Genomic DNA, 15,215 nt, shown 5'->3' on the forward strand with positions numbered 1-15,215 from the left:
AAATTCTTAGCATTGATCATGTAATAGGATAAGACATTTTCTGTAGACACCATTACTGTAAGAGGTGAGCAGAAGTAGTTAGTTAGATGGCTATGACTTCTGCAGTGCCACTGTCTTCAGGACCTTAGTACAAGCCCTAATTCCTTTTATTTTCAATTACAGGCATAGGCAACAGACTTGTATGTCATACTGAATTCCTGTTAAAAATTTGTCTCACATTTGTCTGTAAGCAAGATAAAGTTTGAAGTTTCTGATGGCAATGGAGTTCCACTTATCAAAGTGTTAAGGGCAAAAGAAGAATTGTGGGAAACTTGCGAGACCCCACAGTCCAGCTTTGTTAAAGGCCACCATAGCGACAGAAGTGAGGGAGTGCCTGAACCAGAGCAGAGAGCACTCCTGGTGATGGGACAATTTGTTCCCGGGGCTTTTCTGTAATCTCAACAAACAGTAAATCAGGGTATAAGAAAGAAAGAATGAAAAGGGAAGAAGTATTTTTTGAAGGAATATTGCCTTAGTAATAAGGAGCTGAAGATATGATGGCAAGCTGGTGATAGCTGAAGACGAACCTCTATTAAATCGAGTAGTGTATCTATTACTGAAGCTGATTTTTTTCCAAATTTAATCTGCCATTACTTTCTTGTCTCTCTTTCAGTCCCATAAGGTTTTCCCTGACCTCTAAGTACTTAACCTTGAGAACAGAAAAGTGGTACATACAAGGTGTTCCAAAATTTGTATTTACCAAATAATACATGACACTGGGTATTTTGCATTAAGCCTTATATGTTCAGAGTTAAAGAGTCTTTCTTCTTGAACACATTTTTCTGAAACATAAAGCATTTTGTTTATATTTAATAAACATAATTTCAAGTGTATCTAGGATATTTGTATACAATATGATTACAACTTTATAACTTGAAGAAGAGTAAACTCATGCCTTACTCTGTTAAAATTATTGTCCTTACATACTATGGCAGGTAAAAAAAAAAAAAAAAACAGGCTTCAGATTGCTAGATGTATAAAATTTATGTATAGTTGGGTAAGATATATGTAAATTCTTTCATTGCTCCACTACTTTTTTAATAGTAATGAGAATATAAAAATCTTGATCATGCAATATATTTTGTTCAATCATATATCAAGATAATAGTATTTGGTACACTCCTGTCTTCCATCTTGACAAAAGCGTGCTTTTCCGTGTAAAATCAGAAGTCCATTAACTTTCTCATTCTCTGTCAAAATCAATTTTAAGTGTCTCACTGAAAAGCAATGTCAGACCCAAATGTCTGTGTGTTGGCAGGGTGACAGGATAGATGTGCAAGTGTGTCTGTCAGACCTTTTGATTCCAGTTATGTCAGCTGGATGAGGAAGCTTCTTCATACCTTGATCAGACTCCTTAAGACACAGGGAGTCATTTTTATTTTAAATTGATTTCTAAATTAATGTCAGCTTCAGAGTAGTCGTACTCCCCTGTCCTGATCCAATGTCGGGAGAGGTTTCGATATGATCCGAAGAGCAAGATTAAGACACAAACGAGGTCAAATGCCGTATACCCCAAACAGGTTTTTATGATTAAAAAAGTGAAGAGGGGTAGCGATAGGACAGAATGGAAGGAAAAGACAGAAATAAAGCAAGGATGCGGGATAGGGCTGCAAGAATAGTCACCACCATGGATCCAGCGGTGTCCCCTAGGTCCTCAGTCTTCAGTTCTTCGGTGGTGGGTGCACACGGATCTGGCTTCAATGGTGGGTGCACACTGAGCAAAGTTTTCTGTTGCCTTTTTAAGTTCATTGCATCTGCTGATTAGCATATCTGCTCACCTTTAGGTTTTTTTTCTCTGGTCCCACAGGTTTTATTGCATCTGGCTTCAGGGCAGGAACATTTGCCTCTTGTCAGTTCATTAGCAATGCAGGCATGGTGTCTGGCCTACACAACAGAGCCACAAATGGCTACAGGATGGGGCCAGCTCAGTACAAGTCTGCCCCTTTGAGGCTTGTGTAAAGAGTCTGGACAATGCAACTGCAAAGAAGTGGGGGGGTGCATCCTTCAATACACTCCCACTTCCCTGGGCGACATCCCCCAGACCAATCCACAGGCCGCAGCAGCTTGTCCTGGAGGTTTGCACAGACACAAGCAAGCTTTGAGACAGTCATATGACATTTCAGTCTCTCACATCCCCCCAGTCTCCTCTCTCCATGGAAACTGCCCAATAGTTTCATGTTTTGCTTAGAATGCTTCTTGTTTTCAGCTTGCTTGTAATTGTGATTTGTTCATGTGCTTTCATTTTTGTTCCATCCTTGCCTTCAGCTTGTCTAATATTCCTTATGACCTGTTATTTGCTTTCCAGTGTCTTCATAGTGACTGCATTTTAATCTTCATTTCTCAGATTATAGCTGTAAAAATCTTCCAATATCTTCTTAAAATCTCTCCACCTCTTGATCACTTTAGTTGGCCTGCTCAACATTTGCTTCAGATTGAATTACTCTTATTTGAACATGAGTAATCAGATTTTTATGCAGGCCTCCAGATAAGGTCTTATCAGTTTCTTGTACTTATCTTTCTGTTTGATAAGTACCTTGTTTAACACACAGAGATATTGTTGGTTTTACCTTTATATCCTATGGGCATTCAAGCACAGGATGGATTTGGTTTTTATGAATCAAGTGTAGTTTTTTGTCAGACCTCAAAAGTGGTCTGGTTAAAAAAGGTATTTGCTTGGTTTTATATGTTATATAGGTAGTGAGTGAGAAGTAGTCTTCTGATTGTATTTTTTTATGTTGACAGTTTGGAAGTAGTGCTGTGGAAGGGTAGTTGAGAAAACAGAAGTTCCTTCATTGCCAAAAGGTCATCATGATCTCTCTCAGAGTAAGAAGGGCAGATATTACACACAGTTGTGATGATTGTACTGACAAATTGGAAGAGAGACCATAGAACACACTGAACTTTTTAGAGGAGGTGGAAAAGCATGATTTCGATATTTTTAAGAATATGACTAATGACTTTTGATCTCTGGTAGCTGGCAAAGTTTCCATTCATAAATTTTGCACAGCTCAAATGCTTTTTATAGCCTCAGCCTGGACTGTCATGCTCTGCTTGTTCTCCTGTTTCAAGAAGAGAGAATTAAAATCTAGAAATACTGCTCACTGATCTGGACTCATCTAAGAAAGTGTGTAGTACATCTGAGGCAAAATAAGTACAAGGAAGTAGAAAGTTTTGACTTTAACTTCAGATTGCCTTTGCACTTGAGAGTTTTCTGGCATTGTTTGTACAATATTGACTTTTATGGTCTTATAACCAACGGCAAGACATTTATTACATACTTCATAATAAAAGTAAACACACTAAAAATAAAATCCATCAATCTTTTGTTATTACCTGCACAAGAAAATTAAAATATCAATCTCAATGTGGAAGATATATTAGAGTTTTAAAGTTGCTGCATACTCCCAAATGATTTTCATAGCTGTGCAATCCAATACAATTTTGTACATCCTTAGAGACAGATAGACACAGTTGGGTAAATGCTTGTAAAACAAGAAAGCTGTAACTTTCAAAAATGATATGATCCAAGTGTTCTATCTGGAAAATATTGCAGTGATTTATGAATGCACAAATCCAGAAACAAACACATAACAGGGAAGAGATTTCCTTTTATCCTTGGATTCTATGAATATACAGGTTTCTACTTGCTCAGCTAACAATAATAACCATAACAGATTTTTTTTTTTTTTTTTTTTTAATATCCCAATAAGGCTGTGGTTTTTTGTTTGGTTTGTTGTTTTTTTTTTCAAGAAAAAAAATCTCAAGTAGGCCAAATAAAGATAGTCTGAACAAAAAAGTTGCCAGCAGATAAAGAGTGGGCCATGTTTGATGCTTCAGTATGTATGTTTCTGTGCCATGTAGATTTTTGAATGCTGTATTTGGCACCTTGATGTGTAAATATGGCTTAATTATCAGGTATTTCATGATCTTGCACTTTGTATGTTTTGGTTTCTTTGTGTGAACTCTTCCTTTCCCTAGACTAAACAAAATGAAATCCGTTATTTTTTTATGAAATAATTTTTAAGAAAGATGTAAATATCCTATGTTAGATAACTTGCAGACTAAAGCTTTCAAGGTTAGTTGTGTGTCTGTGTGGGGGTGTGTGTATGTGCATGTGTGCCAATGACAAAAATTATGGTACTACCCTTCTAGTAGTATATTCTGATCATGATTTTTTGTAACTCTGGGGTTGGGAAAAATGTCCTCATTTGTTTTCGGGGGGAATAAAGTTAAAAATTCTATGCACATTTTTTTTTTTTTTTTTTCCGCCCACAAATTGATTAACAGCTTAGATCTATGTCATATGTGAGATTTGTATTTTGACATATCAGCTGCTGGAAGAGGTCTTGGAGAAATTATGGGGTATTTTATTAAGAAAAACCCTAAAACTGGAGACATTCAAACTGAAGATTTACTGTTTTGATCTAATGTGCATATGTGTGTATGTACATATGTACACACTAAAATAAATAGACTAATAATTGAATGTTCACAGAAGTCTGTATTAAATATTGTAAAAAAACCTATTATATAAACTAAAAATTAATTTATTGATAGTACCAATGGAGAGTAATTGTTGAATTACACTTCCTGTGGAACACATTTCTTTTAACTATTATTTTTCTTATTATGTGGTTTCACCTTATCTGTATTATAGTGGGGGCTTTTTAAATATAAGAACTTAAACATAAAATTATTTTATTTTTATTATTTGTATAGTACCCAGCGCCCTAGCTGTGGACCAATACTCTGTATTACATTAGAGATTACCATTTTGTCTGTGCTTGCATGATCTGTGTTCCAGAAACATAGTCAAAGTCAGTAGTAAACTTGAAGCTAGGGATCATAAAAATTAGGAAAAAAGGTATAAACAGATTAACTAGCACTAGCTGCCAGTGGTTCTAAAGTTTGTTTCTTTTTCAGCAAACAAAGATGGAGACATTGACTGATTTAAATTGGGAAGGGTCTCTGGTGTTTGTTTGATTAACACCTACTCACCCCCACTAAAGAAGGGCCAAGTTAGGTGAGGTTGCTTAGGGCCTTGTCCTGTCACAGTTTGGATATTTCCAAGGACATATTTCACAATCTTTCTGGGAAATTTATACTTCAATCTTTGGCTGCTCTCAAGTTGCAAAAAACCCCAAACATTCTAAATGTGAAACACAATTTCCTTTGTTGCAACTTGCATCCATTATATTCCATCTTGTTACGGCGCTTTTGAGAAAAGTCTTCCCTACACGCTCCCATTAGGATTAATATTCCCCCTTTCCAAAGCAGTCTTTTCTCCAGGCTGAACAAGCCCAGGTCCCTCAGCCTCCCATCACAAGAGAAGTGTCCCAGACCCTGATCATTGTGGTGGCCCTCCACTGAACGTAATCTGGTACGTTAATGTCCTCCTTGTACTGAAAAGTCCCAGACAGGACACAGTACTCCAGCCATGGACTCACAAACACAGTATAGAGGGGAAGAATAATTTCCCTTCACCTGCTGGCTGCTCTTTTACTCTTCTACAGCTTGGGGTGCAGTTGTCTTTGCTGCCAGAGCACATTGCTGCAGGATCCCTTTCTGCCAAACTACTTCCCAGCCAGCTGGCACCACACTGTACAGTTCCATGGTGTTACGCTGTCCTGGGGGAAAAACTTTGCATTTGCCTTTGTTGAATGTCACAATATTTGCATCACAGTGTTTCAAAGGGATCTTGACAGCCTGCAGAATAACAGTCCTTCCTTCCAGTGTATGGACTGCTCCCTGGTTTGGTGTCATCTTGAACCTGAGGAAGGTTCATTCCATCTTCCATTGTAATAAAAAGTATTAAAGAATATCATCTCTATTAAGAACCTTGAGGCATCAACTAGTAACCAACTGCCAGTTGAGCTCTTTACTGGTGGTCACAACACTCTGAACCTTGCAGTCCAGCAATTTCCCCCCCAACTTACTGTCCAGTTTTCCATTTCATGATCCACTGGATCTGTTACAAGGCTACTCTAGAGAGTCTTGTCAAAGGCTTTGTTGAAGTCATGGTAAACAACATCCACTGCTACCCCCTAGTCCTCTATGCCAGTCATATCTTCACATAAGGCAATCAGATTGGTCAAGCATGATTCACCCTTAGTGACTCCATGTTGGGTCTTCCAGCCTACCATTGAACTGGAAGTTAAAATCTGGAAAAGATACTCAGTTTGCTGGAGGTCCGTCACTGTTGAAGTACAAAAGGGGTCATTACTGGTCCCAGTACTGTTTAACATCTTCATTAAGGACCTGGACAACAGATTGCATGCTTAGCAAGCTTCCAGGTGATACAAAACTCAGAGGAATGGCTGATACACCAGACAGTTAGACTGCCATTCAAAGGGATCGTGACAGGATGGAGAAATAGGCAAACAGAAATCTCATAGAGCTCACCGAAGAGAAATCCAAAGTCTTGCACCTGGGAGTGAATAACCCCAGACACCGGTAATATATGGGGCCTGACCAGCAAGGAGGCAGCTCTGCAGAGAAGAACCTGGGGACAATTTGTTGACCACAGGTCAGCAATATGCCCTTGTGGCAAAGACCAACAGCCTTCTGCGTTGCCTTATGCAGAGTGCTGCCAGCAAGTTGAGGGAAACCATTGTTCACTTCTACTCAGCATTAGTAAGACCACACTTGGAGTGGTGTGTCCAGTTCTGGGCTGCCCAGTACAAGAGAGAGACATGGACATAGTGAAGCAAGTCTAGCAAAGGGCCACAAAGATGGATAAAGGCGTGGTACATATGACCTGAGGAGGAACAGAGATCTGAGACTGTTCAGCCTGGGAAAGAGAAGGCTCAGGGGAATTTTAGTAAGGTGTGTAAATTCCCTTCTGGGCAGTGGTAAAGATGATGCAGCTGGACTCTTCCCAGTGGTGGCCACTGGCAGGATGAGAGGCAATGGGCATAAGGTGAAATACAGAAAATTCCATGTTTATTTATTTATTTAGCCCAGAGATCCTGTGGAGTCTCCATGTTTGGAGATACTCAAAACCAAAAAAGACACGGTCTGGGCAACCTGTTCTAGCTTCTTCATCTCGTTTGCTTTCCAAAAAGTGTCATATACATCAAAACAAGTTTGTAGGTCATGTTGGTTTTGAGTCTACAGAAGAATTTTGCAAAGAGTAGGACTGTGCAGTTTCTGTCATGATACTGTCCTCTAACAGATGACCTACACACATCTGTAGTGTTCCATACTAATGTGGAAATCAGCGCTGGTAGATCAATTAACTATTCATTGAAATAGCTCCTGGAAATATGGAAAGGACAAAGTTGTTTAATAAATCGACAGTGAAATATTACATGCTTTTCAATTGATTCAATATTTAGAATTATTTAAAAAAGAAAGGTCAAAATGTACTGTAATGGAGTTTAATGTAAGACATTAGAAAAGTTAAAAAATCAAATATATTGATTTTGTAGTCTTTTTCTATGTAGAAATGGCAAGTACAGTTCTACAGAAATCTTTAGAATTAGGTTTTCAAAGCAAGTTTCATTACTTACACCTTAGAAAAGAGCATTATATTATTTCCGGAACAGATTTATTAAAGAAAATACTTTTACAGGCATATACATATAAGTATCTTTCTAAGTCTATCTTTTGTTCAGTATAGCACTTTTATTTGGTAGATTGAAAGGCTATTAATTTTTTTTCCCCCAGAGTTCCTATTCAGATTAGACTGCTTTTCTGAGCTGGAGTGGAGACTTCCGTTTCAGTGCCATTCTTGCAAGAAAATCTAGCGTTTATTATTTTCTTCTTCTGTGACTCTGGTAATACAGTTGTATGTATACCGTCTATTTATGCATGAAACCACAAAATGCAACACTTACTGTAGCCATGTGGACAGGGTATCATGGGCTGTGCTCACATCTATTAAACATCTTGACATATGCCCTGAAATTTTCTGTAACCCCGATTTTCTCCACAGAGCTTCTGAAATTCCTCCCAGTGTTGTAATTACAAAGCTGTTAACCATGTCAAGGGACTCTCTGACTTCCTCCTAAGTTATGCTTTTTCCTGTGGCCACCAATATAAGAAGGTAATGTTAGGAAATACATAGGGGACTTTAACAGAGGGACTATGGAACAGCAAAAAGTAGGCAAGTTTGCATTTGGCTCAACTTAGGTGCCACCTGGAAAACTTTTCCACTTGTTTCAGGAAGAACAGGAAAATGAACGAATAGCATGTAAAGCTATCAAAGTAAGTGAAGGAAAAACATGCACCTTGCTCCTTCCTTTTCTCTTTCCCCTTCCTATTTTCTTAACTTGAATTAAACTGCTTTCTGGATTGTTGCTGTCAAGTTCCAACTGCCATGTGTGTCACTCACCTAGAATAGCTGAACAGCTGATTCACAGAAGGGTGAAACTCTTGTCTTTAACTGACATAAGCAGTGTGAGCTTTTTGCCATTAAGGACTCTAGGAGATCTTTGCAATCTAGTTTATGATCATGACATCTGAGGAAAAAAAATAAAAAAATCCATTATGTTCTCTTGAAGTCATTGTCAGATTGAGCCTCTGAATAGTACTTTCAGCAAAAATTAGGATGTTAATTTTCATAGTTTTATAACTGATGTCAAATCTAGATGCCTTATTCATGTAAAAAATAATAGGAGTTGGGCTGCCAGAGACCTCAAAACTTTAAGAATTTATTAGAAAGTATCTTTTTTTAACTTGACCTTTTAAACCAAAGTACAAAAAAAATCTTACCAAAACAAGACATCACAGTACCAGTAGTTGTCATGATGTCATGATTTGAAGTAAACATGGGAGAAATATATAGGCATTGCTTATTGTGTATTTACAGACTCTTGCATTCTAGTGTGGTAACCACAGCAAGAAAACTTAGGTGGAATAAACTAGCAATTCAAAAGTTTATTCAATTCAGTGACAGCTACAATTTATATATTGTTTTTTCTTTATCAGCAACTGCTGTCTAATTTTAGGTGATTTCTCTGTTAGGATAAATCAGAAAGGGTTAGGTGATGAAATCTAATATATTCAACAAAATAAAAGGAATTCTTCATAAGTGAAAACAAAGGATTACTATGTTTAAGGTGCTGTGAATATGCCTTCAAGTGGCCTCTGTTGCAAACAATTATGGAGTTTATCTTCAGAAAGAGTGTTGAAAGGGATGTGTAAATAAATAATCTAATACAGGCCATCTGAGAATGAGCAATTTGTTAAATACGAGTTTGTTTAACAACCTCTAATTGATTATTCATATATCATCAAAAATGGTGCCATTTCTCTGCTACGTTTTCAAGTCCTGCTGTGGTGTACTCTTTTGCCAATATCTGATAGTGTTATGATTTAGCATATGCATTATGATGTTTTAAATACTTTTCTAAAAAAATATATAACATGTGCATAGTTAGTTTAAATAGTGAGTTAAAACCTTTGGCACTTTATTTAGTCAATAAGTTGCATTATGGATTTTGGTCATGTGCATTTGGCAAACAGTTCTACTGTCTAGGAAGGTACAGGTAATGTATGAGGAAGGCCTATCTTTTAGCTTTAATTTCATTAATAAATCTTACTGCACAGTGCTCCAGATTGATCTGTGCTAGAAAGTGAAATCCACACAGGTTCTTATGTCTGTCATAATGGTGAAGATAGACGCTTGAGGAGGAAATCTTAGGAGATGGATCTGCTTGTCTATCCCATTGTACATATTTTTGCTTTTAAAATATTAAGACTAAACAGATTCCTTTCCAAACACTGTAATTTTTTTTTTTTTTTTTTTCAAACCTGGGAAGGACTTGAGTGAAGACAAAAGATAAAACATGCTATCTGAGAACACTATAATGTTAGGTCAATATAAAAAAACCATTACCTTCAGTGCTTCTGTGTAGTATAGTTTATAATTGTTCTCAATACACATTGAACATCAAATGATTTCATAAATCAAGCATCTTGATAATGAAAGGTACTGGGTACACTGGTGATTCTGTGAGCCTCCTCCAGGGAGTGACTGCAGATTCTCAATCCTACTTACTGGCAGTAGACCTCAGTAACACTACAGAAAAATATGGGTCTTTTACTGAAATCTTGGCAATGATGTTAAAACTTGATGGACATATATAACCTTTGCATATGATAGCTTTGGTCAACTAGAACTCTTATAATCCAAAGATAAAACTATTTTGGTTACTGTTAGGAGCTTTCAAAGGATAATTCATTTTAGGTTCAAACTAGAAGCAATGAAGTCTGTGCAGATGAAACTGTGCAGGTGCCTCAGTCAAAGTTTTAGAAAAGCACATAAATAATGTAGTTGAATGCTTAATCTTGACAAGTGGTGAAATCCTGTGAACTATTACATGTATTATTGAACATGGCTGTCATTCTCAGATCACTCATCTTTTACTGTTTTTTAGGAGGTTGTGGTAAAATGCATGCCAGTTTCAGGATGCCAAGTCCCATTTTTTCTTGGGGTTCTTGGTAGATCTAGTGGTAAGAAGAGGCAGAAAAGCATCATTGTAGGCAACCTTTACACAGATCGAAAACTGATTTGCTGCAGTACAATTTTAACAATTAACCAGTGCCAGTTGTCATGTATATGGCAGATGTAGATTTGCTGTGATGTGTTTTGCTTGGGAATGCAGTATATCAGAAATCATAGTATCTTTGAATAAAGAGCTTTTTTTTCCTGGATAACACACCCACTCATAAGAATAAATGCTGGGTTTTGGCTTGTATAAATATTGCTGCATACACCAGATCTTATGATGAAACTACTTCATATATCTGTAAAAATGTTATGGTTTGAAAATAACAGAAAGAAAGGTTCTTGTATCAAATGTAGGTATTCTGCTGTGTCAAAGCATGTAACAAATTTTTAGTTGTTTGAATTTTCTTGCAAAATTACCTGTATTAACCTACCATTATTAAAGCAGCAAAAAGGGGAAAATTTGCCAAGAGAGATGTAGCAGTTTTTAATAGTGCTATAAAACATATAACATCATATAGCAATATATACTGTAGTGTATAATGGATCATTGTTGCTAACTTTTTGAAATGTAAATTAATATATTTATTTTATTCCAATTATATCACTTCCTTTATTTTATATTTTATATATCTTATGTTTGATATGAATCAAACACTGACTCTCTTTCCAATGTGTATGAACACATCCAAATAAATACCCTATTCTATTAAGGCTGCTCAAACAGCACAAAAGAAGTTGGGTATCATTGTTTGCTTCTAGCTTTGGTAGCTACTCACTCAGCAACTTTAAGTAGTTTCTGTAATGCACAGAAATCTTAGATGTCTGATCTGCAACATTAGTAGAATACTCATCTAACTCATAATTCGTTAGAGTTTTATGTGGCTTTTATTACCTTGTTAATATTTATAGAAGATTTTGGGATTTTTTTCATAAAAGAATATTGTAGGTGAAAGTGTTCTCTCTTTTAATGATTTTAGCTTTATGGGTTTTTGCCTTTTCAATATTTTCCTGTATAATCTAGGTGTAACTTAAGTGTAATTATGATCATTTAAATGCCACTGTGACTAACTGTTAGAGTAATGAATTTAAGGGTGTGCATTCAATAATTGAACTTACATGGTATAATGGGCCTTAATTAGCATTGATACATTGATATAATGCTTTACAACACTCTGCGGATGTGTATGTATTGAGTAATTAATCCTCTCAACATGCAGGTTAGGGAGGTTAATATGGTTATATTTATTCTGCAGATGGGTAGAGTAAGGAAAGAGAGAAGTACGGGGTGAAATAATTTGTCCATGAAACATGCAGTTTCTGAAACGATACCTGAAATATATGTGAGCATTTCAGACCACCATTTCTTTGATGAATGCATTTATCTTTTGTGCTCTGTTGAAGACATATTTCAACTTCCTGCACTTACTTGTTCTGTTCTAAAGGAAATTAAACAATTTTAATTTATACTACTTCAATGAAAGGAATGGCATGCCATTAATAACTTTCAAATGAGATCAAGAACAAAAAAAATTCCATTTTTGTCCTCCTCATAACACACTTTTGCTTTTCACAGATGGAGGAGTATCATCTTTAAACTGATAACTAGTTAAGACAATCTCTTCCAAATAACTAATGCTTGCAAACAGAAGTAACTTTCTGCAGTAAAAAAGAAAATAAGTATGTCCATTCATATCAGTCCAATGTCACTGCTTAGTCATTTTTTCCTTCATAATTTATTTCTGTTAACAAAGATTGACTTAATTTATTTTCTAGAACCTGGAGTAATTTGAAAATAAGCAGAAAATCAAACTTTTAAAATCTACTTTAGACTTTAATCTACTTAGACTTTAACTGGTCAGAGACCAGTTAATTATTGGATTCTTTTAAATTGCTATTCTATCAACTAAAATGAAAACTGTACATGAAGTGCCTTCTACTGTCTGGATCTGATGTTGTATGAATATTTTTACAATATTTCAAAAAAATAATTAAATAAAAACTTCTTTTACTTCATTCAGAATTATGGGAGAAACAGCAAGATTTATAGGATATTTTGTTTGAAAATAGATCTGTAAGGAATTTCACTGAAGGACTGTTAAACCAAGAAGGGAGTTTGAAATTAGCTTTGAAAGTGATGATGACTGTTATAAACTGAAATCTTTTGTGAAAGTACATTCCCTAGCCTAAGTTTGCCTTATTTGTATAAGGAATACTGGGTTTTTTTAAAAAAAAGAAAAAAAAACCCACAACAAATTATTTAATTACAATTTATTACCTCTGCAGATTTTAACTGTAACATGTTTCCTTCTTTCTTTTGACAGTATTACCTAGTCATACTTGTGGCAACCCAGGAGAAATACCTAAAGGAGTACTTCATGGAACAAGATTCAACATTGGAGATAAAATCCGATATAGCTGTATCTCTGGTTACATCCTAGAAGGCCATGCCATGTTGACATGTATTGTGAGTCCTGGAAATGGTGCATCATGGGATTTTCCGGTTCCTTTTTGCAGAGGTAAAAATGAAGACATGAAATATCTTTAAAATATTAAGACAATATTAAAACAGCAGATTAAATAAATTTATTTTGAGGTTTTGCGGGCGTTTTAGTTTCTAAATGTAAATGTGCTAATGTACTGTCTAAAATTCTACACCATTTAAAACTGTAATCACAGTTCACAAGCAATGACTCTCCAGAGTTTAAATTCAGAGGTAGATGTTATCTACTGATCTTTTTTCCTTTTAATTTACATGGGCAATAGCTATAGTAGTTTGAGAGCAGGATCTGGGAAATGCTTTTGCAAGTTTCTGCTTTTGGAAACTTTCTGCAAGGAAGAGGAAACTTGAAATCTTCAACCATATAATCTTTGAAGCAGACCTCTGGTGATCCTTTGAGTCCAACTCCTGCTCAAAGCATGGATAACTCCAAAGTTAAGTCAGTTTTTCCAGGGCTTTGCCCAGTTGAAATTTTAATGTCTCCACGGATGGAGATTCTGAAACCTCTCTGGAAATCTGTTCTACTGCCTAGCTGCCCTCATTCGCATGTCCAATTTGAATTATCTTTTTACTGATTATGTCCATTTACTCTTCCCCTGCTGTGGACCTATGGAAAGATTCTGGCTCCATCTTTCCTAAACAGTATAGTTAGATTTTCTCATAGCCTCCTCTTGTCAAGGCTGAAAGATCCCTTTCCCTCATTCTCTAGTCTCATACATCATGTTCTTCATCATCTTAACCATTTTAGTGGCCCTTCTCTGGACTTGTTTTGTCTGTCAGTGTCAGTGTCTCTTTTGTGCTGGGGGACCCTAGGGTGGACACAGCATTCCAGATGGGGCCTCCTGAGTGTTAAGCAGATGAACTCTCTTTAACCCTCTCTCTTTAGCTGCTGGCTGTGTTCTTGCTCATGCAACCCAGTATGAGGTAAGCCTCCTATGCTGCAAAAGTGCACCACTGACTCATCTTGTGTTTCACCAGGACCTCAGGTAATTTTGTCAGATCTGACACCTAGCAAATATTATTTGCATGGGATGATCCTGTTCCAGGTACAGGACTTTGCATTTCTGGTTTGGAATTTCATGAGATTCCTGTCATTATTCCAGCTTGTCAAAGCCTGTTGTCAAAGCTGTCTGAATGGCAGTCCTGCCCTTCAGGATGCCATCTGCAAACCTTGTCAGGGTGCATTCAATCCCATACTGCAGATACATGGTGAAGATACGTAAACTCAGCCCCAGTTTGAATCCTTGGGGAAAGCTGCAAGTCACTGACCACTAGCTTGACTTTAAACAATTGGTCTCTGAAGTCTGAACCTGATGGTCCAGTCTTTCACTCAGATAATAGTCCACCCATCCAGTCCATATGCCCTCAATTTGACTACAAGGATATAGTGGGGAACTGTGTTGTGAAAACATTGTTAATGTCAAGCTAAATCCTTTCATCAAAGAAAGCAGTCAGATAGCCAAGGATGATTTGCATTGTAAAAAGCTGACTGTGCCTCTTCACCTTTTTGTTCTTTGTGTGCTTGGGAATGGTTTTCATAAACACTTTTACCATAATTTTCTGGAGGTCTGAGGTGAACTTGACAGATACACAGTTGCTAGGATCCTTGCTTTTTTTGAAAATGAGAAATGAAAAAGTATCTTTTTTTCCAGTCACTGGGAATCACCCTTGATTGTCACAACCTTTCAGAGATGATACAGAGCAGCCTCAAACTGTGGAACACCAAAACCCCTTAGGTGCATACTGTTAGGTACCATGAACTTGCACATACCCTGTTTAATTCTATAGTTCCTTGTATTGTTTCTCCTGTGCTGTGGCTACTATTTTTCTTCCCAAAACTTCTACATTTTATTGAGAATAGGGAGGCCTGAGGGCAGACTTTGCTAGTGAAGAGAGAAGTGAAGGGGACATCAAGAGCCTCAGCCTTTTCCATGTCTTCATCACAAGGTCACTTACACCACTGAACAGCAGGTCACCATGTCCTTCACTTCCCTTTTGTTGTTGATACACCTATGGAATGGTTTCTAGAATGACTGTTCTTCACATTCCTCACCAGTTTCATTCCATCTCAGCTTCGGCCTTCCTCTTTCTATCCCTGCGTTACTGAGCAATACTTCTATATTCCTTTCAAGTCGCTTGTCCGTGCTTTCAAATTTTGTACACTGGTTTGGTTTTTTTCTGCATTTCAGTTAGAACACCTCAGTCAGGAATTTCCTGCTCAGC

At 36.8% G+C, this 15,215-nt stretch overlaps 1 protein-coding gene across 1 annotated transcript in view; it reads left to right on the plus strand.

Annotated features, from left to right (window-relative positions):
• Window positions 1-15,215, plus strand: part of CSMD1 (CUB and Sushi multiple domains 1) — a 1,278,503-nt gene that overhangs the window by 582,277 nt on the left and 681,011 nt on the right. The window contains exon 4 of the mRNA XM_074819927.1: window positions 12,817-13,011. Coding sequence (XP_074676028.1) covers window positions 12,817-13,011 — 195 coding nt within the window. The remainder of the gene's footprint in view (window positions 1-12,816; window positions 13,012-15,215) is intronic.

This window comes from Strix aluco, chromosome 3 (assembly GCF_031877795.1).
Source record: "Strix aluco isolate bStrAlu1 chromosome 3, bStrAlu1.hap1, whole genome shotgun sequence".
NCBI lineage: Eukaryota > Metazoa > Chordata > Aves > Strigiformes > Strigidae > Strix > Strix aluco.